This window comes from Phascolarctos cinereus, unplaced genomic scaffold, assembly GCF_003287225.1.
Source record: "Phascolarctos cinereus isolate Bilbo 61053 unplaced genomic scaffold, phaCin_HiC Scaffold_4;HRSCAF=312, whole genome shotgun sequence".
Taxonomy (NCBI): Eukaryota; Metazoa; Chordata; class Mammalia; order Diprotodontia; family Phascolarctidae; genus Phascolarctos; species Phascolarctos cinereus.
In genome coordinates, this window is record NW_027555847.1 from 404,665,758 (window position 1) to 404,690,811 (window position 25,054).

The window sequence follows — 25,054 nt, forward strand, 5'->3', positions numbered from 1 at the left end:
CAAGAAAAATACAACTGACAAAATAACCATGTGTAATATTGCACACAATATTTTACACCCTGTGTTTCCCACCTGTGTGCTGAGAGGAAGAATGTATATTTTATTTTTTGCTCTCCCAGAACCAACATCATTCATTTAATTATTCTTGAGTTCATCTTCCTTTTAGTATTTTTTAAATTGTTGTAGTCTTTGTATATATTGTTCTCAGTTCTGCTTTCTTCCCTCTTTATCACTTCACTCATAATCCCCTATTTCTCTCAATTCCTTATTTTTGTTTTTAAGGCATTTATTATGTATTATTTCATGTTATTATCCTATATTCTAATATTCTATATTATTTTCATGTCACAGTTTGTTCAGCCATTTTCCAGTTGATAGGTACCCACTTTGTTTCTTTTCTTTTCTTTTTTTTTGCTGCCAGAGTACTACTATTCATATTTTGGTATGTATGGGACCTTTCTGTCACTGACCTTGTGGTCAGGAGCTTCTTACAACTCCATGAAGGGACACCCCAGTTACTAATATAAACAGGGAAGAGTAAACGTATACAGTGGAGGGGTCCTTGCTTTGCTTCTTCCTTGAGCAGTGCTGCTTCAGCTTTGTGTAGTCATCCCACCACACTGGCCTTTGAGGGCCTAATTAAGAGTTTGTTTTTATTCATTATTTGGGGGTTAAACTTGTATTGATTTCAAGATACAATTCAAAGTCTAAGGAATAGTTATTGAGTGAGATGTTCCGCAGTGGAAAATAATTAAAATATGAAAACATATAAACTGAAGATGTTGATGTGTGGAGAAACAGTAAGGCAAAAAGTATCATTACTTTTCTGGTAATCATAATCCATAAGCCATGCTAGTCAGAGCAATTTTTGGAGTCATTGATTGTGATGAGGAACATATTCTTAATGACACTGCACACTTGCAATAGGAAATTTCATCTTCAAAAGGAAAATGAAAATGTTAGTATAGGTCACTTGAGATCAGTGATGTCAAATTCAAATAGAAGCAGATCTCTGTAAAAGGAATCCCTGTAGGCTGCATATTGACTTAGAAAACCACAAATTTGCATTATCTATATTGTATCACATTTTTATTTATTTTATTAGACATTTCCCAGTTATATTTTTAATTTTGCTGGCTGCCTGAGGCCTGCTCAAGAGTTTGACAGTTATACTTTAGACCAGGGATGGGGAACCTGCAGCTTTGAGGTCACATGTGGCTTCAAGATCTTCAAGTGTGGCCCTTTGAATCCAAACTTCACAGAACAAATTCCCTTCATAAAAGGATTTGCTCTGTAAAACTTGGACTCAGTCAAAAGGTTGCACCTGAGGACTAAGAAGGCCACATGTGGCCTTGAGGGCACAGGTTCCCCACCCCTGCTTTTGACCATTCTCTTAAAACTGAATATTTATAATATTCTAACATGAAATAAAGTATTTCTTGATTTTGAACCAAAATTAAATTTATGCAAATTTGTATTACTTTATGAATTGGTCATCTATATTGCACTTTAATGATAGCAATAATTTTAGGGTTTACAAGTACTTTATATGCTATACATTCATGTAATATAGTGCTTTAGGATTAGATTCTCACACAACCCTTTGAGGCAGGTGCTATTATTATCCCCATTTTGCAGATGAGGAAACTGATCAGTGAGTTGCCTAGGGACACACTGCTAGTAAGTCTGAAAAGGAATTTAAACCCAGGTCTTCCTGCTACTTGCCTATATAGTGAGTTTGATTCTAAATAAAACTGATTACTTTAGACTTTTAATAAATAAAATTAACTACTATAATGTATCTTTATTCAAAAACCATCTGTAAGAATTTCACTTTTGTAGTTTTAGTACACAAACTTCATTGATTAAGATAAAATTTAATTGTATTTAAATTGTTCTGCTATTCATTGAATGTTTATTACTATTTCTTTTTATAGACTAGGTTTACTATACCTCCACCTACCTTAGGCGTACCCCCACTTCCTTGCAGACAAGTTGGTATTGAAGGGACACCATCTTTGAAAACTGTTCATCACATGTCCTCTCCTGCTGTTCCTTCTACATCTCCCAACCCACTCTCAAGCCCCCATTTGTATCATAAGGTATGCTTCATATTAATATACTATTTGAATTGAGAGTTTTACCCATCCTAATATATTAAATTTAAAAAACAGTTGTTGAAAAAATTCGATATACTACTGGCTAGATATTTCATTTAACATTTTTGTGACAGTTACAATTTTAAGATAATCTCACAATTTTCCAAATATTGTATACTGCTAACATTAGTACCTTTTAAGCAAAACCTATTCTTGACAAATAGGGCAAAAGAAATTCTGTTAAACTTTAAAAGTATATTAATTTGGGGCAGTGGATAGAGCACTGGCCCTGAAGTCAGGAGGACCTGAGTTCAATTGCGGCCTCAGACCAAACACTTAACACTTACTAGCTGTGTGACTCTGGACAAGTCACTTAACCCCAATTGCTTAAAATATTTAAAAAAAATTAAAAATTAATTTTTAATTTAATTTTAAATTAATTAAAAATTAAAAAACCCAGTATATTAATTACCCCCATTCACATGTTTCTTGTCTTCTGATGATATCAGTTTTTATGTTCTTATACCTATTAACAAATAAAATTTCAAATTACGAAGCTATTAAAGTGAAAATACTTTGTTCTCTATTAGCAAATTGCTATTAAAAACTTGATGTCATGATAAACGCTTCTTCATTTGTTAAGGATCAAGAGAAAATAAATACATTACTTTTAATCAGATAAAAATTGCTACTTGGAGAAATGGAGGTGGTACTCTTAGCCACTGCTTCCTAACCTGCTTTCATTCTTTCCTACTTAGCAAATTCTTTCATTAAATCAAAGCTTTCTAGTTTTTGTAATATACTAAGGATTTTTTTTTTTTATCAACTTGCAACTCCCTCAAATATGTATAGGTAACAACTGTCATAAAGAAAATGGTTAACTTAAGCACAGACTCTGTGTGTGTGTGTGTATATATACACACGCATATGTGTATGTATGTACACACACACACATATACATATAGGCTGAATTTGAGGGATAGTTTCTCAAATATTGATGGTGATAAGACAGTATGCCAAGTAGGCCCTGAAGGTAAATGTGTTCATACCAAAGAATTTTTTTTCTCTTAATGATACAGGGACTTTACAATCATAGGACTGATCTATTATGGAATGTCTTTATTAGTGACAAAAACTAATTTCCCCTTTTACTTATTCTTCCCTCATTTTTTTTCTAGCTTCTTTATTCTCGAAATATAATATCAGTGAGGGGACAGAAATGGTAACACTTTTGGTTAAGCTATTAGTTCCTTTTTTAGTCTTCTAAGAGTCAGAGTATTTCTTCCTCAATGAAACTATTTCGTAATAATACTTATACTTCAACAAGAATGAATAATAAGCACTAATATGCAGAAGGCACATCATTACTAACATAAAACTAGGAATATCCCAGATGAAATTCAGAACTTCTAAGAATAAAGAATAGTCTTCCAAATATGCTAAATGATTGAGACTTTGACTTCCTTTTCTTGTCTTCTCCTCCCTGCCCCCCAAACTTGTTACTCATTCTGTCATGGAAGCTTTCCAGGTCTTACTTGGGTTTGCTTTTGATTTGCCTTGAGCCTGTTTCTAAAGAAGTTTTCTTTTGTGATATTGAATATCTTGTAATATATTTATGATACTGAACATCTATAAAGCGAGTTTAAACTTTTAAAATCTTTGAAATTAGTTCTAAGTGCAGGATTTGACAGACTGATATAAACCTAAATGTAAATCATTGTCTTACTGTTGTGGTCTCTCTACAAGTAAATCACTTTCGAAGTTTATGATGGGTCTCCTTTTTTCTATGGGAAATAGGACTAATAGATTGATATCTGTGAACTTAAATAAATTATGTGAGTGTTTAATATTTACATAATATTTAAATTTTTCTTCAGTTTTAGAATTCTTCGTGGTACACTTGCCAATTCTTGGTTTTCTAAATAACATGTAACTATTTATCCTGTAGTTGAGACAACTTCTAACCTTGTGAAATATGCCTATGGTTGCTGTCTTGGGCTATCTACAACATTGAGAACTTTCTGTCTTTTTTTTTTCAGCAGCACAATGGCATGAAATTTTCCATGAAAGGAACTCATAATCATAACCAAGGCAATGGTTACAATCCTGTTGGCAGCAGTGGCATGCGGCAGCCCGTGGGCAACAGAGGACACCACCAATATAACCGTACTGGCTGGAGAAGGAAAAAACACACACACACAAGAGACAGTTTGCCTATTAGTCTCAGCAGATAATGGCTCATCAGAATTATCTACCCCCAATTTTACAAACTGAAGCTGAGTGACATTGGACACTAAACTGGGGAACTGAGACCAGCATTCAGCACATCAGCGTACGGGTATTGTGAAATATCTGCAGCTGATTATTTTGCATGTTTCTTTGTGTGGTGGTTAAGTCCATCTTAAAGAAAAAGTAGTTGTGCTCATCTGTGAAGCCTTATTAAATGTGGAAGTTGTTTTCTGCCTTCCCAGGATTATTCATTCAGTGCCGAAGCAGCTCTTCATTAAGAACTGCAAGGACATTAAATGCTTTGGCATTTTTGCTGTAGCTGCATTTGTTCCTTAGCAGTTTGGGTTTCTTATTTTTATTTCTGTCAAAGAAGCAGAGGAGAGTTAAACCCCTGATGTTTTTTTCCCCCAGCAGACACAGTTGGGAGTTTGTAACAGTTTTACTGCCCTCATGTTCTGTTTCAAATTTCAGAACTTTTTTGCTCTGTAAATATTGAAAACTTATAATTTGTGCAATAACTCAGAATTTTTTAATTTAATTTCATATTTTCACATAAGTTATATTTAAGGGAGGAGGGAATTTTTTTTTTAAATCTTATATCCTTTCCCAAGTTGCATTTTCTAAGTTGGGTTTATAGTTTTGGCAGGTTGAATGTCATTAGAAACACCACACTGAGGGGTTTTTGTTTTTGTTTTGGTTTTTAGCCTTTTTTGTTTTATTTTGTTTTTCCTTGGGTAAAATGTGAGGCTTCTTGATTCATAATGAATGGGCAGAGTTGGCTTACGGTTTTATGAAGGAATTAAGCTCCAAACCATTTTGACCCTGCCTCATTAGCTCATTAGTCTGGCCTCTGTCAGTTGTCTTGCTCTGACCAGTGAGTTTTAATTGTTTTTTTTCCTCCTTTTTAACTAGACAACAAATCCAGCAATTAAAGTGCCAGAAGTATAACTTTCTAAGGGTGAGAAAAGGGTTGTCACAATATAAAATTCAAAAAAATTTAAAAAAATTTGTGAATTTTGAAATGTTCCAGTCAGTTTTAGTAATGAAACAGAACCTGTAATGACTTCGGGGGTCTGCTGAACATCATTACTGAAAAAGGTTTGCCCAGTTTTAGGAATGTGGAGAAAGGAATTATGTTGATTCCATTATGGAATCTGTATAGCAGTATGCATTAGTTCTGTTAAGAGCATATATGTGAAAAGTACTTCATCTGCTCAGTGCACTCTAGGAAGTATCTTTTAATGTATTGCAAGAGAGCACAGCCAAGGGTTGCACATGTCTGAGTGACTGGCACTTAATTTACAGATGCATACAGGTATACTATGCAAGTGTATTCTGCCATGACAACCACTGTCTTTGTTACCTTTTTTTGAACAAGAATATATACATCCTGCCTAACCCTGAGTTTTAGAAGCACCACAGTTGTCCTGGGAGTTGGTTGCATCTCATATGCCATCTGACTTCCCGTTTTTAAAATGAAGGGTTTTAGCCCTGCTAAACACTACAGGTGGGTTGTTTTTTGAAGTCCACTAGTGGAGAATGTTGAGAGGAAAACTTATTACCATGACATCTAGATGATGTAGAGAAGTGGGAAGTTTTAGAATTGATATCTGAATGTTAAAGTAGGCATCTAGCATGATAAAGCTTTAAAATGTCTGTGGTATGCCTTTTTGAAGCAGGACTAGCCCACATTGTCATTGGAATCTATAAACTGCAACTGCAGATTTTTTAGAAGGAGGGCATTCCAGAATAGAGTAGCACATTTTTTCTGCAGTTCTTGATGATTGAAACTTATCAGAAATATTTAAAAATATTTAAATTGTGAACCTATTCATAAGCAGATATTTATAAAGACTGATACATAGGCCTATACTACTAATCTTTACACATTAGCAATATTGAGTATAAACCTACATTAAGGAAACCACTACAAAGACTTTAGTTGGTATCTTATGTAGTGTGCATTTTAAAGCTAGATTCATAGAACACAGGTATCATGTTCCATTTCAGTCATGGTGAACCAAATGAATTGGCCTGGCTACCACTGTGGTTATGTGCTACAGGTTTAAAAAAAGATATCATGTTTAGATTTTTTTTTGTGTGGACAACAATGTGGAAGCTAAAATTGACATATTTTTATGTAAAGTTTTTCTATTCTTTGATTTTTAATAAACTTTGGAAACCACTTTTGTCTTTGTCTTTGTGGATATATATCTTTGTTAAATTGCATGTTTTTATGGTTTGGACCATCTAAATGGGATTTCTAAAAATCATAACTTTTAATATTTCCTTTTCTGTCTTCTCACAGATCATTTACTCTCTCACAGGTTAATAGTTACTCTTATTCCAAGTATCTTAATTTTAGTAGGATTTTAATTAGTTTTTCCAGACCTCAGCTTTTGATGAGTTGGGACAATTTTGTTGGTATAGTGAAGGTATGCAATTTTAGATCAAGCATCATCTTTTCTAGAAGTTCAAAACACTTTAAAATTGCTTGATACAGTTTCATTTTGAAATCTAATTATGTTCTGTACGGGAATATTGTCTCAAAATATTGTATACATTGTAATTCAAAGAACAGTATACATTTAGATAAAACAGTCATACTATGAAGTCTTACTTTGTTGACTCTTCATGGCATAAAAGGGATCCTGTATTCATTCTGGAAGGTTATGTCAGTGGAAGACAAGCTCTTGAAATTCCTACTTATCTAGAAAGGCTTCAAGTGCAAACCTAATAACAGACTTCTGTGTCTGTCACCTGGATCCAGTAAAATTCAGAGAATATTTATCACCAGAAGTTGGCCACCAGATGGCTTTTCTTTGGTAGAGGGGAAGGTAGAGGAGGAGGGAGGGGATGAGAAAAAGAATCTGCCAATGTGGATAAATCATAGATCTTCCAAAATATTCAAGTAAAGATGAAATTTAAAATACAAACTTTTTAAAGGTAAGTTTTAGACATCTCATTTCTTCAAACAGGAAAACTTAAAAAATGGCATGAAATTTAGCTTCTCTCTAGAGAGGAGTTTGGTTCCCTACTTCCCTCACTTCCTGCTTCCTCCCTTCCCCTACTCTTCCCTTCTTCTCTTCTGTCCCTTTCTCTCTCAGTTAAATTAGTACTAAAACAACCGTTTCTACCTCATTAATTTTTTGCCCCTTTTCCTCTGGAGGGGATGGGTTTGGGAAGAGAAGTATCCAAGTATCTTTTTAAACTTAGAAAAACAGCAATTTGTGAATGAGAAAAGTATAGCTAATGCTGCTACTCAGTTCATTTATTCTAAGATTTGCTGGAACTTGAAGTTATGAAAACTATAGCTTATAACTAGAAACTGTTTCTTAAAAGGATTCCTATTTTCTCACAGGAAAAAAAATTTCCTGTTTTGCTTAAAATTGGTCAAGTTTTTTAAAGAATCATTGAACAAGGCCTCATCACAAATGTTTTTAGATAAGCATATTAACCTAAGTCCTCGGTCTCTAAACAAAACGTTCACCCAAGCTTATAGTATTTAAAGGCTCAAAGGGACCTTTGAGGTAATTTCTCCCCCTCCCTCCCTTCCTGTAGTCAATACAAGGTCTAGAGAGGTTGTGATTTATATAGGTCAGTCATTTATCAGTTAACAAATATTTATTATGTGCTTGTTGCATATCAAGCGTCCTGTTACTCAGTGGGGACACAAAGAGGGGAGAAAGCCCTTCCTTCTTCTCAAAGAGCATATGTTCCAAAGGGAAAGACAGCATATAAATGATTAGGAAGGTACAAGATATATACAGAGTAGAGAAAGTACTGGAAGAGAAAAAAGGCATTAGAAGCTGGGGAGACTGGCAAAGGCCTCCCATGGAAGGTGAGTTTTGAGCTGAAGGAAATATGGGAAACATAGACAAAAGGTGTGGAGGCTGAGCATTCTAGGCATGGAGATAGCATATTGTATAGTTGTTGGTAGGCCATTGTATCTCAAACATAGCATGCTGAGAGGCTTTTTATGTGCAAGAAGTTTGGAAAGGTAGGAAGAGCTAGATTATATTAACTGTGAATGCCAGAGTTCTTTCTGTTTCATTGTGTAGGTAGTAGACACTGGAGCTGCTTGAGGAGATCGGGATGTAACATGATCAGATTTATGCTTTAGAAAAATCACCTTGGTAGCTAAGTAAGTGGAGAGAAGAGGCAGGGTGACCAGTTAGAAGGCCATTGTAATAGTTCAAGTGAGAGGTGATGAGGGCCTGAACTAGGATTGTAGCTGTGAGTGGAGAGAAGGGGATCCAGTTTTAAGTTTTAAGCTGCTGCTACCCCTTGTGTAAGAAATAAAAAGGTTGGCAATGGACTAGATATGTGGAATAAACGTGAGTAAGGAGGATAGCAAGGTTGTGAGCTGAGGTGACTGGGAGGATGATAGTGCCTAATAAGTTCTGAAGGAGAGAGAATTTAGGAGGAAGTAGTTCTATTTTGCATGTGCTGAGTTTGTGCATCCATCGATTATCCAGTTCAAGATGTCCAAGAGACAAGAAATTTGTGATTGTAGCTCAGAGAGTCTAGGGATGTTTGTCTGTCTGTTATATCTATATGTCTGTCTGTCTGTCTGTCTATCTATTCATACATCCATCTAAAAGAACCCAAGGGAGTTGATGAAATAACCAAGTGAATAGTCTGGAACAAAAAGCAAGTAGCAGATTCAGGATATAAACCCAAGCCAATGATCTTTATGTTGCCTCAATAGTTTTTGTTAAGTAACACGATATTGATGAAAGTTTTAATGGAACATTGATACTATGTAACCATGTTGTTTTGCTCACCATAAATTCATAACTTTTTTTGTAAAGTTTTAGGTATGTCTTCAGACACCTTAGGTCTAAGGTTAGCAGTTGGTCCCAAAGCAGATTGTAGAATCAGCTATTTGAAGAGATGTCTGGGTTCCCGGCCAGAGAACATTGAGTACTGCGGTCTCTGGCTTCTAGTCTGACGTCTACCACTCATTATGTTAGTCATAGAACCGGGGTGAGTAATTTAAACTCTCTGGATTTCGGTTTGCTCATTTGTAAAATGAGAATGGACTAGGTAATCACAACATCACTTTTAGTTCTAATACATCTTGTTTAAGCCCCTGTTTCAAACTGACCCTTAGCAAATGTATTTTTGTAAATTAGCTTACAGCCTCAATTTAATTGGGCTCCTAATAAAAGATATCTGGATCCAGGTAAGTAATATATATTAAACAAGCCCTAAAATACGTATGTTACTGTTGCACTAAATGAAGGTGAAAATAGTTTTGAGATACATTCAATCAATTTATACAAAAGAAAAAGTTAAAAGATCCTGTTATGTCAGTGGTTAAAGTTGTGTCTGGTGCATAAGTATAGTGCTTAAGTCTTTGCCTCTTTGTCTTTTGGAAGATCAAGTGGTAGAAAAATTACAAGCAAAGCCAAGAATTCAGCTCTAAATACAAATAGGTACAATGTTTGGAAGAGTCCATGGAGATCTCACCTTGAGTGTAAATTCATTCAAACTTGACCTGCCATAACTTTCTAACTTGACCTGGTTGGTAACTCATCAACTAATCTTTTCTTGGGAATATTTTTTCCTTTGTTATTCTCATTAGCAGTACAATTTATTTTACTTCTTCAAGGTCACTTAAACACATCGTGTTATCTCTTGGCAGCTTTAGCTGGGATATGTGCAATTCACTTAAAGTTTCTGGGCATAGGCTATATTCAGACACATTACGAGGTGGAGAGTTGAAGGACCTCATACCATATAATTAGGCTTTTTGTTGTTTAGCTGTTTTCAGTTATGTCTGACTCTCATGACCCCATTTGGGGTTTTCTTGGCCAAGATACTTTAATGAGTTGCCATTTCCTCTCCAGTTCATTTTACAGATGAGGAAACTGAGGCAAACAGGGTTAAGTGACTTGCCCAGGGTCACACAGCTAGTAGGTGTCTGAGGTCAGATTTGAACTCAAGAAGGTAAGTCCTCCTGACTCCAGGCCTGGCACTCTATCCATTGTGCTACCTAGCTGCCCAATAATTAGGCTAGATTAGTAAATTTTATTGGTTAATGTGTGAGAGTTGAAGGGAGCATAAATAAGGGCTGAATTTTCCATAATTAATGGAGTCATATTTATTGGTGCATTCCATTGCTGTATGTTCAACAAATGAATTTTTTTGTTTGTTTTTTTTTTACAGGTTGCATAGTTATGGATGCACATGAAGGAAAAACAAATCGTAAAACAAGCAAACAAAAAAGAAGACAGCCCTAGTTCAAAGGGTCAATAATATCATTTAGGTAACAGCTTAAGTGACAATCTTGTGGTAAGATATATGTGTGGAGAAGAGAAGGAAAGAAAGACCCTTGCAAACCATGCCAAGAAAATTTCAAGGAGGAGACTGAATTTTGGCACTCCTTGTAGGTGGTAGTGTTAAAGCTGAAAGGAAGAAAGGAGTTCTAGTCATAAAGAAGAGTAATAAAGAGGTGTGGGATTAAATGGGAGAATTAGGCCAAGAGCCCAGGTGGTTTAGTAGAGCAAATGGGAGGTGAAATGGTAGAAACTACTCAATAAAGAGAAGGAAGCAAAGCGATATGAAGGTTCTAAGGAGAAAGGTCTTACCAGCGTAATGGTGGTAGGAAGAGTTAAAGGGTTGATTGTAAGTGAGTTATGGTGTTCAAGAGTTAAAAGAAGAGGTTAAGATAATCTAGTCAGGAAATACTTTCCCTAGGAATTTGATGCGGGAAAATTTTAGGAAGACAATTCTAATAGGTCAAACATACATATAAAATTTTCCTTTTTAAAATTTTATCCGCTACCACCCTTGCCTTTGTTTGCTTCCTACCTTCCATTTTGTTTCAGAATTCCATACTATCTATGTGTTTTTCAAATCCTCTAAGAATGGTAATTTTGACATCTTTCTCAGATATCTCATAATTTCTGGGGATGACTAGTTCTTAAGCGTGAATTTGTTTTGTTTTACTTGGGATGGCAAAGAAGGGGATGCACTGATACCTTTTGTTTCTACTTCACCTATAGTTCCCAGTATAGCCCTTCCACCACCCACTCTGTGAGAGCTATTTTTTTATTATAAAGAACTAAAAAGGAGGAAAACATAGGTTCAGTACATCTAACCAAGTTGTTGAAAAAAATCTGACCTTTTATACAGGATTTATGCCCAAAGTCCCTCACCTTTGTAAAGAAGCTGGGCTGGCGGTCTCATATCTTTTCTTTGGGTCCAAGCTTGCTCATCACAACCTCACAGCATTTAGTTTCAATAAAATTGTTGTTTTTTGTATTTACATTGTTTAGTCATGAATACTGTTTTGTATATATAGTTTACTGCACTCTCATAAGTCATCCTGTGTGTCTCTATGTTAATCATATTTTTGATTCCATTGCATTCATATGCTACAAATTGTTGAACTCCTGCTCCCTCAATTAGCAGGTGTCAGATAACTAAGCGAATTGCTTCAAATATTATTGAAGTAAGTTGGGGGAAAATTGATTCATTTAAAGTTATTTAGTAGGCTATCAAAACTTTAAAACTAACATCAGGGCTAAAAATTTATTGTTGTTTCTCTTTGTATGTATAAAAATATACATGGACTGTTTTGTGTTAAAGACAATTTAATAAATACTTGTTAAACACCTACTATGTGCAGAGCTATATATTAAATGCTGGGTAAGATTGAGATTAGAAAAAATAGTCCTTACCCTCAAGGGAGACAGTGTAGAGGAGAAAGCCATGGATAGCACTTTGATGGGGCACCCATTGTAAGGAGCTGGGAAGAGGAGAAGCCAGAGAAGGAGCTGCCTACAGAGGTTGATGTATGAAGGTGGTCTAGTGTCTCTGAAGACAAGGAAGGTGGGAATGTCAATCAATATCAAATGCTTCAGAGAAGCCAAAGAGGAAGATTGGGAAAAAAAAGACAACTGGATTTGATGATTAAAAGATCACTGGTGACCTTTGACAGAGTAGTTCCAGTAGAACGATGAGGATAAAAGCCAATTTGCAAGGAATTGTCAAGTGAGAATTGAATATATCAGGTACAGACAAGTTATTCAGTATGTCAGTGAAGAGATTAGGAGTAAGAGATCACATACACATAGGAATAGAGAATAGATTTAAGATTTCCTCAGTATAGTAGACACCTTCTACCAATGCAAGTTGGCGCCTTTTCTGCAACTTATAGTCAGAGAATTTTCTTAGAGCCCTGAGAAATGATGTGAGTTAAGTGACCCAGGATCAAACAACCAGTGTCAGAGGTGAGACTTGAACATGGGTCTTCTTGACTTTGAGGCTTCTACAGTGAAATAGGGTATGTGGTATATTAGATAACTACAATGTAAAATAAAATACGTTAGATGCAAGCAAAACACTAAGAAAGATTTAAGAAAGGATATTCAAACTTCAAGAAAAGGGTGTTGTTTGGATTAGGCTTTGAGGTATGAATAGGATTTCAATAATTTGGGGGTACAGGGTGAATGGGGAGAGTATTATTAAAATAGGAAATACTGTGAGCAACACAGAGGGTGGGGAAATCCGGGGGATATAAATGGGGGCTTTTGAGTTGATTCTTATTGAAGTATAGAATATGTGAAAGTGAGTGGTATAAGATGAGGCTAAAAAGGTGGCATGCTAGTAATTGTGAAAGAACCTTAAATGCAGGACCAAACAGTTTAGACTGTATGCTATAGATAATGGAGAGCTATTGAAACCATTTGTGTCTGCAAGTGGCATGGTTAGGTCAGTTCATAAAGAAGATGAATCTGTCATCATTATGGAGGCCAGATTATGGAAAAGAATGGAGGCAGGGAAAGAGTATTGCAATAGGAAGAGATAATAGTAATAATAAGTGAGAGAACTAGACTTGTATGGTCTGATGCTGAGTGAAGTGAGCAGAACCGAGACAACGTTGCACACAGTAACAGCCATGTTGTATGATGACTTAACCCTTCTCAGCAATATAAAGATCTAAGACATCTCCAAAGGCCTCATGATGGAAAATGCTATCCATATCCAAAGAAAGAGCTATGGAGTTTGAATGCAGATTGAAGCATACTATTTGCTATTTTCTTTTCTTTTGTTGTGTTTTGTTTCCTCTTTCTGGTGGTTCCTCCTATTGGTTCTAATTTTTACTTACAACATCACTGATGTGAAAATCTGTTTAATAGGAATGTATATGTATAGCCTATATCAGTTAGATGCTGTTATTAGCCCTACTTTAAAGATGATTTAAAAAAAAAAACCTCTTTGAAGTTTAATAATTTGCCCAGGTCACAGGTAGTAAGTGTCCAAAGCAGGATTAGAAGTCAGGTCTTCCTCACTCCAAGACCAGCACTCTGTTTATTCTACCATGCAGTCCTCCTTTTCTTTAAGACTGGTGAGAGAGAACCCATTATCTTCCAGGCCCTTATCCGCTTTTGGTTAGCTTTTAAGTGTTAATCAGCCTGTGAGCATTTAGTAGTGGATTACTAAGTGTCAGGTATTAAGCCCTGGGGATATAAAGTAAGGCAAAAAAGAAAACAAACAAAACAAAAAGTACAGCTCCTGCCTTCAAGGAGCTTATATCATGTGAACAAAGTTTTCCTAACAAGCCTGATTTCTCCTTATTGCTTCTGGTTTTGTCCTCTGTGACAGTGGAAAACCTGTCTAACTCCTAGTTGACATAGTAATCTTTCAGATTCTTAACAGGCAGCCATCATGTTCCCACTGTCCTTTCTTCTTGAGGCTAAACATCCTTCAGTCAATAATATGGCAGGATCGTCAGGTTCTTTACCATCCTGATTGCCCTCCTTTGGATGCTCTCCAGCTTATGTCAGTGGCCTTGCTCTAATCTGATGTCCAGAATTGAGAACTGCTCTAGATACAGCCTGACTAATGCATTCATTCTGAGGAGTGCCATATTACACTGTTACTTACACCTTACTTGCAGTTCACTGAAAACCCCAGATCTTTTTCAGACGCACTGCTATCGAATTTCAATAGTTATCTTGAAATAATACTTTTCTTGAATCCAAGTGTAAGTTTTCATATTTATTCCTGTTACATTTCATTTTATTTGATTTTACTTAGTGTTTTATCCTCTTGAGGTATTTTTGCATCTTGATTTGTTATCCTGTACGTTAGCTGTGCACCTTAACTTTGTGTCTACTGCAAATTTGATATCTATGCCTTTGTATAAATAATTGATTTTTTTTAAAGTGCTAAACCTCACAGGACCAAGGACAAATTTCTCTCCTCATAGAAACCTTCATCGAAGTTGACACCAAATCATGAATTAGTATCCTTTTAGTCTGACCATTATAATCTTCTGTGACCTACATCTTTAATCTTATTCACCAGAATAGTATAGACATTTTGTTGAGATCTAGAAAAACTCTTCTTATGGTATTTCCCCCCGATCTACCAGTCTTATAATATCATCTAAAAAGAAAATGAGTTTAGTGGGGCACAACCTATTCTGATGAAACCTTGCAAACTCTTTGTAATCCCCTTTTACTTTTCTAGATATTCACAAACTCTCCCTTTAATTATATATTCCAGATGTTTGCAAGGAATTGGAATTTACAAGAAGAGACTCAGAAGCATGAAGTGAGTTGCTTGGTAGTTGCACAGATGGTAAGTATTAGAGAAGGAATTTGAACCTAAGGCTTCCTCACTCCAATTCTAGCATTTGTATCTAGACATCTGAGGTCGTGTTTTTTTGTTTGTTTGTTTGTTTGGTGTTTTTTGGCTAGCTTTTTCTTTCGTCGTATCTCCTGTGGGTTTGTGGGTTTCTACATGATTTGTGCCAACATTGTAGGTATTCTCTGTGGTATCTAGCTTAGCTAGATTCATAGGCAATTTTCTCCCTTCCTCTTTCTTTTCAGTTTGAAACCCCTTTGATTAGATTTGCAAGACTCCAGAAAAATATACCATTATAAAATATAACTTTACCTCACTTTACTAGGTACATTCCATCTCTGATACTATTATTCTTGTATTTTAAGCCATGGACTATAAATCTAAAACTCGTTCTCAGATACCAGATTTGTAACCAAATCTGCCTTTCTTTTCTGAAACTCTTGCCTTCTTCCTTGGTCGACAATGATAGAAACACACTTGAGCCCCTAAGGTCTCCAGTTTCATGACCAAGATATCATAATATTAGTATTGCTTTCTAAATGCATTCTGGTTGTACCATTTATATATTTGTGAATCACCAGAAAGCAAATAGTAGCCCTCATGTTGGATATGCCTTGGGTGGTTTTATATCCATTCCTGAATGTATGCCATGGGATGAAAGCAAATGTCTTTTGTTATTTTGAAGTAGACACAGAATTTCTCTTCTTTCTCTGACCCTTACTGGGTGATTGCTCCCTTGATGGCACCTTTTGAACTACAGTGTTATAAATATATGTAAGAGAAACCTCAAGCATGAATATGCAAGACAACAAAGGTCAGTTAATGGTCTAGTTCAGGGGTAGGGAACTTGCAGCCTCAAGGCCACATATGGCCCTCTAGGTCCTCAAGGGTGGCCCTTTGACTGAATCCAAACTTCACAGAACAAATCCCCTTAATAAAAGGATTTATTCTGCAAAACTTGGACTCAGTCAAAAGGCTGCACCCAAGGACCAGGAAGGCCAAATGTGGCCTTGAGACCACAGGTTCCCTACCCCTGATTTACTACACTATCATCATTTCTTGGAGAACAAGCAACAGCTTCCTCCTCAGATTGTTCAGCTGCATCCTCTTTGAGGAAAGACATATCTATTACTTGATTTCAAGTGCTCAGTGGTCCTTCTTCTCATTCTCTTTTAATTTCTTTCATCTTCTAATTTCTTGTCACAAGTCAGCATTTTTCTCTGCCTCTTCTCTATTTTTATATTAAATTCTTTCTATTTTTATTTTAAAGAAATACATCATCCCTGATAACCCAGAGTGGAGAAATGTTGCTGGAGTTCCTTTGCCTTATCTTCAAGGAGGGAGACTACAATGGTGATTATGGTGAGAAAATCCACTAGAAGAGTTATAACAAACAGAGTCAATGACACTAGACAACTGATGGATATAGGAGGTAAAGGAGTCAGAAAAGTAATTTTTATCTTTTGAGCATTAGTTACTGTCAGAAATCAGGGAATCAAGAAGAGGAACAGATTTTCACAGAAATATGATAATTTAGCTTTTGATAGATTTGGGATACAACAGTATATTCAGGTGGGATAATCCATGTGGAATAAGAATCTGTACCTGAGAGAGATTAGGAGTGGGTACATAAATTTTGGAGTCATTTACATAGAAACCATATAGCAAATGAGAGTGAATGGAGAAAGTAGAAAAGAGGACTGAGGAGGTAACCTTTACAAATATAAATATTAAGGTGTTGGAAAGTGGAATGAGAGCCAGGAAAGGAGACAAAGTAGAAGCAATTAACAAGGTAGAAGGGGAACCAGGACAATGTGATGTCCTTTAAGACAAAGGAAGAGAGATTATTAAAGAAGGATTACCCTTAGTGTCAAATACTGGAAAGGGGTTAAAGGGGATGGGGACTCAGAACAAAGGACATTACATTTGGATATTAGGAGATCATTAATGATATTAATGTGAACAATTTCAGTAGAGTGGTTAGTAATGAAGCCAGATCTGGAGGGGCAAAGAGTGGGTGTTGAAGTGGAGACATTAGTTACAGAATCCTTTCCAGAAGTTTTTTGGGTTTGAAAAGGGAGTAGCACAGTGGGACTACAGGTTAAGGAAAAGTGTGTGTGTGTGTGTGTGTGTGTGTGTGTGTGTGTGTGTGTGTGTGTGTGTGTACGCGTGTGTGTGCACGCACCCGTGTGCTCACGTATGTAGATAAGGAAGGAAGGAGGAAGGTAGGTAGATGAGGAGACAGTAGAGAAGAGAGAGATTAAAGATGGATTAAGAGAAAGAATGACTGATTGAGCAAAGGTCCTGAAGAAGCAGGAAGGAATAGGATTAAATTCTATTTTCTCTACTTACTTTGGTTCCATTTCAGCTTCCAGAAAGATTCACTTTGCAGGGATGTTTGTCATATAATAATAATAATAATAATAATAATAATATAATAATAATAATAATAATAACTAGCATTTTATTTAGTGCTTTAAAGTTTTAGGGGTTTTTTGTCTAGGCAGTGGGGTTAAGTGACTTGCCCAGGGTCACACAGCTAGTAAGTACTATGTGTCTGAGGCCAGATTTGAACTCAGGTCCTCCTGAATCCAAGGCCAGTGCTCTATCCACTGTGCCACTTAGCTGCCTCTGTGCTTTAAAGTTTTTAAAGTGCTTTACAAATATTATTTCCTTTTATTTTCACAACAACCCTGGGAGGTAGGTGCCATTATTCTTCCCATTTTATAGATAAGGAAACTGAGGCAAACACAGGTTAAGTGAGTTGCCCAGGGTCAAGCAGCCTATAAGTATCTGAGGCCAGATTTGAACCCAGGTTTTCTTGACTTTAAGTCCAGTGCTCCATCCACTGAGCCACCTTGCAACGTTCATCGTACACACTCTACCTGCAATGAGCAGCAACTAAGAAGCAGAAAGAGTAGAATATGAAGAAGAGTAGAGCAGACCTCCCTTGCATTGTAAATTTTCAGGACCTAATTTGACTCTTAAAAATAAAAGATTCTCTTAATTAGAAGAAGTTTCGTTTTCCCATCCCTTGTACTGACATTTAGCTTTTAACTACTGGCCAAATTTCTAAGAAGCAATTTATAATAAATTCAGTCCAACAAGCATTATTTAAACAAGTGCTTTAACACTCGTCACCTTGAAAACCAGTGTACTTCTATATAGTTAAGCAGCACTTCCTAGTCTGTTGTCATTTTTTGACAAAATCATCTTAAAAAGGAATAATTCAGAGACTTGCTTTTGATAAGTTAATAATTTTTATGGCTCTTGAAAAGACTGTTTTCAGGGTTGTTGGAGGAGTCTTTGTTGCCAGCATCGTGTTAGTGTAAAAAGTGTCTGTTTAGTTCTAACTCAAAGTACAAAGACAAAGTGAAAAATGGTCTCTGCCATTAAGAAACTTGAACTCTACTAATTTTAACACATAAACAGATAAGTGTATGTGTGATCATTTGAAAAGGAAGAGGGCACTAACAACTTGATCCAGGAGATCAAGAAAGATTTCTTGTAGGAGGTGGCATGTGAATATTTAGTTTAATCAACACACTCATTACTATTTCTATGCAGATTTGTCAAGTAAATCATTTAAAAGTCTTAAAAATGTTTTAAAATATCAATTAGGTCAAATATTTAGTTTTAACTTTATTTTATATTTTTATAGACTCAAGTTGATATATAATAAAAAGGAAGTACAATGAAGACTGTATATTAACATTAATTATTCATTAATTAATATTAATGAATGTGACAAGACACAAAAGCCTTAGTGATTTTTTTGTGCAGAGCAATTCTTGTGAACAGAAGTATGAAGCCAGCAAAACTGAAAGAACAACTCACATCTGTCTATCCTGGAAATGCATCTACAGATGTGGGTTCTTTTTGTGAAAAGAAAAAGTCCAATTTGAAAAAGCTGGGCTTGGTTCAAAACTTGGATTTGCCATTTCCCAAAAACCGTTTCTTGGCACATCCTATAAATTTCCTTACTGGATTGCCAAGCAAAACAGGCTCCACTCTATTGGAGAGACTTTATAGAAGTCTTTAAAGAAGAAACAGAGGGAAAAAATGTAAGTGGTTCATTGTCATATGAAATATGAACGTTCTAAGATAGTCTATGTTAACATTTTGGAGAAGATCACTGAGAAATTGGAAGCTTTACCATCCCTCTTCAGTATACAACTGGCTGAAACTATAGACATCAATAGACAAGGCAGCCAGTTTCTTGTTTTCGTTCTAAGAATAATTTTTGATAGAATACTAATGCCATGAAAAGATTTTTATTTTGTGAATCCTTTGGGAGACAAGGGCCATTGACATTTTGGAAATGGTAGGGTTTTTTTGCCTTCAAACAGAATTTTGACTTGAAAGAAAAGCCTCATACTTTTTGCATACGTGGAATTCCTTGTTGCTTGGTAATATGTCTAGTTTTGCTAAATTGATGAAAAAAGAAGCTCCTTGTGTCATTGTTACTTGTTTTTTGCAGTAACATGATGCTGGCAACAAAGACTCTTCCAACAACTCTGAAAAAAAAGTTTTATCAGGAGCCATAAAAGTTACTGACTTATTAAAAGCAAGTCTATGAATCATGCCATTTAAAAGATGATTTTGTCAATGACAACAGATTAGATAGTGCTGCTTAACCATACAGAAGTGTAGTGGCTTTCAAGATGACAAGTCTCAAAGTATTTGTTTGAAATAAATGCAGAATTGTCAGTTTTTCTGAAAGAAAACATCCAGTATTGGAGCACTTTGAAAGGAGGGATTTTATCTATTGGTTGGTTTATCTAGATAAATTTTTTTAACCATATGAATAAGAAAAATATCAATTCAAGGTCCTGAAGTCATCATGGATGCTTCTGAAAAATTATGAACTTTCTTGTCCAAGCTGCCAATATAAAAGAGTAGAGGCTGACATCTATGAAAAGTTTCCACATGCTGGCAAAAGTGCTTTATCAATATGCAGTTGAGATAAAAAGATTCTCTGTCAATTTCTTTGAGAAGAGATGTTTTACAAATACCCAGAAACACTTAGAACACTTTTTTTTGGTTAGGGGAAAGGCAATCAGGGTTAAGTGACATGCCCAGGGCCACATAACTAGTAAGTACCAGGTCTTCAAGGCCAGATTTGAGCTCAGGTTCTCCTGAGTCCAGGGCTGCTGCTCCTATCCACTGTGCCACTTAGTTACCCCAACTTAGAACACTTCCAAAGGTTATTTCTATCTTCACAGCATTAAAGCTGAAGGAACCATAGATTCATAATCCCTTTCTTTCTGATATAAACTATATTAAAGATGTTGACCTAGCCACAAAGATGAACTCAAAAAGGCTTGGAGAATTTTGGTATTTATTGAGGATATCCCTATCCTCACTTTGTAAAAAGAACTATAGAAGCTTTAATCTTCATTTGCAATAATGTCTCTTTGTTAATAGAGATTTTCAATACATAATCATCAAAACAAAAAAATTGAAATCGATGTCCAACATGACATGCATATTACCATGTTAAAGACTATCCCATAGTTTAATGTTCTTATTGATATGAAGAGAAAATGCCTTCACAATGTTATCTTTCTTTAAAAAATAAAATTTATCACCTATATTTTAAATGTATTCCCTTGTTATATAATGCATATGTAAAGAAGCATATGTTACAATATCACAGATTTCTTAAAAAGACTTTTAAAACTTTTAACATAATCAGTTTCCTTTGTTATCTCCTGTATTTTATGCATTTAAAAATATTATTCTGAGAAGTCTACCACATTTGCCAAAGAGGTCCATGACAAAAGACTAAGACAATTGACATGGAAAGGAAAAGAATAAGGGCATATCAAATTATTTCTTCTCTACTTTAACCTTCTCCTGCACCAAGCAGCCTTTGTCAGACTAGCTGAAGCAAACAAGATTGGTTCTTCTTTGTTCTTCTCCTAGAGCACATGGATATAGTCAGATTGCAATGATACTACATCATCCTATAGTCTTCAAAACTGACTCTTAAGCCATTAATTTTCACATCCTGTTTCATTTCAGTATTATATGAAGTCATTTTTACCTAGATCAGTGGAGGAATGAGATCAGAAATAATGAGTGATTTCTTATGTCTCCACTGCGGCCACTGATAGTAGAGCTTCAGGGCAATGAAGGGTCCACCAGCTTCTGAGGTGGGGAGGAGAAGAAATAGTAAAGTTCAAAAATTAAGCTGTGAATTTGATAACCTACTTCTGGCTAACTAGAGACTGATAGAAGCTGAGTAGTATGTGAAGCAGCTTCTCAGAATGAATAATACCAATAAGCAGATTAATAAATTGGTGAACTAGAAAAAGCCAAACATGTACAGGGAAGCCAATTTTTATTAGTCATTAGTGATCAAAGTTGGAAATTCCAACCCATTTTACCTTTGTTTTGTGTATCGTGCAATACAATTTCATTACTTTGGCTTCTCTTATAGAAGTTTTGATGAGTTGGCTATACGTGTGCTTGGTTGACATATGCCTTTGTACCACCTATGAAAAATGAGTTTGCTATACAGAGTGTAATGTTATTTAACTTATTTAGAGACAGCAAGCTCTTCAGGAGTTTTAGAAGTACTTGCTTATGTGTAAGAAAATTGATGTGCTCCAGTTGAAGATCATTCCTAATTATTCATTGTAGCAGGTAACCTTAGATAACCTTTGGTTTGCCTACTTTAAGTTACTGTGTGGAATTGAAAGTCAGTATTTTGGGCATTTTGTTCATTCAAACTGGCCCATCCCCAGTTAGCCAGGATTATTTAGGTTTTTCCAAATGCTAAAATGCCTTCTATTTCCCATCATAATAAACATCATATCTTTTCCTCCAGCTTTGATTGAATACCAATATTTTCTATAACTACTTCATTCTATTCTTTTGTAGATTTATAACTCAAGGACCTGCTTTACCCACAAACTCTCTTAGTTTTTCCTATTTTAAGCTTCCCTTTTCAGAAATAATACAACAAAAATGACTAGATGGTTAGGAAATTGTAACTATAAGAAAAAATGAAAAGAAAGCCGTTTTGCCTAGAATATAGTAATAAAATGGATAAATGACCTCACAATCCTTTTTATGTGGATTATAGCAACTTAAAGTTCTGTACTTCTGTTATTTCTACAATGGGAATGAATGGCCTTAACTTACAATGCCAGTACTTGAATGGATACAACATCACGTAGGTGCCAATTGCAACCCTTATATGATTTCTCTGTCTGGAGAAGAGGAACAAGATCAGAGGGAACTTCTACAACCTAGAGAGCAAGAAAGGTTGGAAGAAGGGGGGTGGGGAGGGAAGGGAATAAGCATTGATGTAGCTCCTTCTATGTGCTGGCACTGTGTTAAGCATTTTTATACATATTGTCTCATTTGACCCTCACAAGAACCCTTGGAAGTGGATGCTGTTATGATCTCTGTTTTACAATTAAGGAAAGTCAGGCAAAAAGAATTTAAGTGGCTTGCCTGGGGTCACATGGCTGAATTTGAACTCAGATCTTCCTGACTCCACATCAAGTATTTTATCTCAACATGTCACTAAGCTTCCTCTAGAAGAGGTAGGAAGAGTTTTTAAATAACTGGAATCTACTTGAGACCTTCTCACAGATCATAGATGCAGTTACCTTTACCCTGGGTCTTTGGCAGTGGCAATTGGCACTTGGAAATGGCCAAATCACAGATCATTCAGACAGCTAGTTCGTCTTGTGAGAAAAGCCTTCAGCAAATAACTGAAACTTTCCTTTGAGAGCTCTCAGCAGCTGAGTGTGTAAGGAACAGACGTGACAGAGAAGCAGGTGGTCATGAGACCTACCAATAAAGGTCTCACCCTTAGCAAATATAAAGGGCAAGAGGAATTTCCTAGTGACCCCTGAGAGTGTTCCATCAGCATCCATTAACAACTATATGTACAGGTTCAGAGAAAATGGAAACAAACATTTCCAGGAAAGAATGGAAGAAGTATTTTAAAGTAACAACAACATTTTGCCTTTGAAGAGGCAAAAAAGAAATCCAGACTTTGGCTATTGATTCATTGACTCACAGAACAATAGAATTAGAGCTAGAAAGGATCATAGACCCAGAGGTGAAAAGGACCTTAAAGGCTATCTAGTTCAATCCCCTCAATTTACATATGAAGAAACTGAGACCCATAGATGTGTGAGTCAGTCAAGATCACACAGATAGAGCGTGGTATTTGCACACAGGTCCTCAGACTCCAAATCCAGTACTCCTGTTCCACAAAGTTGTAAGTGTGATATTGAGAAGAAAGGTAAGAGCAACCACTGAATAATTACAGTAGAATGTTAACTCTTTGAAAACAAGGCCCTTTTCTTTGTATCCGCAGGGCTTAACAATGCCCCAGACATAGCAGATACTTAATAAATATTGAATTTGATTAAATTGAATACTTGGTGCTGAATAATAGTTATGTATTTTTCCAGAGGAAGATGACTAGGCTAGTGAAAAAACTAGACACCCTGCCATGGAAGGGTGGATTGATTGGCACTGGTTAGACTTTGAGTATCTGAAGGGCTGTCAGAATGAAAAAGGGTTTAGTGAAAAAGGGTTTAGTAAAAAAGGGTTTTGTCGCATAGTACAGCTCTAGGAAGTGATGGGTGGAAGCTATGTCGGCAAATTTAGGCTCAATTGAAGGAAAATTTTCCTAACAAACAGACAAATGTGTTACTTTGAAAGTTGGTGGATTCTCTCTTTCTCTCCCCCTCTTCCCACTCCACCCCCCCATCCCCCTCTCTGTCTTTCAGTAAAGCCTAGATAACCATTTATTCCTATTCAGGTGTGAGTTGGACTACCCCTAAAATTCCCTGTTTCTGCTCTTTTCCATGTCTTTTAATAAAATTGTTCATACAAGGACTGAATACCCTTGGTAAGGTCTGATGAAAGCAAAATAGAATTAGGCAATCGCCACCTAATTTCTGGAAGCAGCCTCTTTTCATGTAGCCCAAGATTGCATTAACTTTTCTGGCAACCACATCATGACTTCTGGCTCATATTCGAGTAGATTCACCTATTTGTACTCTCTTTTACCCATCTCTCTCCATCTTGTATACAAGGATAGCATGACAGACTCTGTCCATGATTTGCTGACTTCTGTTTATGTGTAGCACCCCCTTGGGGATGCATTGTCAAGGAGATGCTACATATGCTGTGTATCTCTGATATTCCTCTGACCTAACATTCTAGTGAGCCGGTCAAAAAAAGGAAATGAAGTTAATGTGGCAGAGTCTGTACTTGATGAAGCCATGCCATTATTTATTGCTGCTTTCAATTCTAAATATCATGAACAATGAAGAATTTTTCCAGGAGCTGAAGTCAAGGTTACTGGTCTATCATTTGAAGGACTTTTATTTGAAAAAGAGATTACATTGGCTTTGTTTGGCCTTAAGTATAAAAACAAGGAGAAGTGGTTTGAGGTTGTAGATCTAGGCTTGATGCAAGAAAAAAAAAAGTTCCTAACAATTAGAGCTAACCAAAAGAGGAATGGACTGCCATAGCAGATAGTGATTTTCCCATCATTGAAGGTGTTAAGTGGAGGACAAATGACCACTTGTCAGGGATGGTATGTCTCAGTTCAGGTACCACTTGGGCTGCATGTTATCTAAGGAAGGACCTTTTCAAATCTAGAAATCTGATTCTGTAAATTGGTTGTGAACTTACTTTGGATTTATTTAATTTTTGTATTGCTTAGTATTATGACTTCTTTAATTGTTATTCCTCTGCTTTTGTTTCTTTTTTGCCGGTTTGTCCCAGCTGTAACACTAGTTTCAAAACTGTTTCCTTTACTTTCATTCTCTTTAAAATTTTATAACAGATCCCACTAGGTGGCAGTAGAGAATTACACAAGACTAAAGAGGAAGCATTGTTTCTAAGAATTATAGGAGAAAATTGACTTTTTTTCCCTGCCAGAAATATCCTTTTATTCAGTTATGCTCGAAAACATAATCATTAAACAAAACACATAAAATGAATTTTAGAATTAAAAAGTAAAGTTGAACTGGTAACTTTCTATCTTTTCTTTAGATTTGTTTTTTTAATTTCTTCAACACCAACATTCTGTGCATAGCTTTGGGAAAAAAATCTTTCCTTTGCACTAGTTTTATTTT

At 35.9% G+C, this 25,054-nt stretch overlaps 1 protein-coding gene across 1 annotated transcript in view; it reads left to right on the forward strand.

Moving 5' to 3' along the window:
• TENT4A (terminal nucleotidyltransferase 4A) overlaps positions 1-6,513 on the forward strand; it is an 85,773-nt gene extending 79,260 nt beyond the window's left edge. Inside the window, 2 exon segments of the mRNA XM_021004426.2 lie at positions 1,938-2,102; positions 4,139-6,513. Coding sequence (XP_020860085.1) covers positions 1,938-2,102; positions 4,139-4,333 — 360 coding nt within the window. The 3' untranslated portion in view covers positions 4,334-6,513.
• Positions 6,514-25,054: the final 18,541 nt, after the last annotated feature.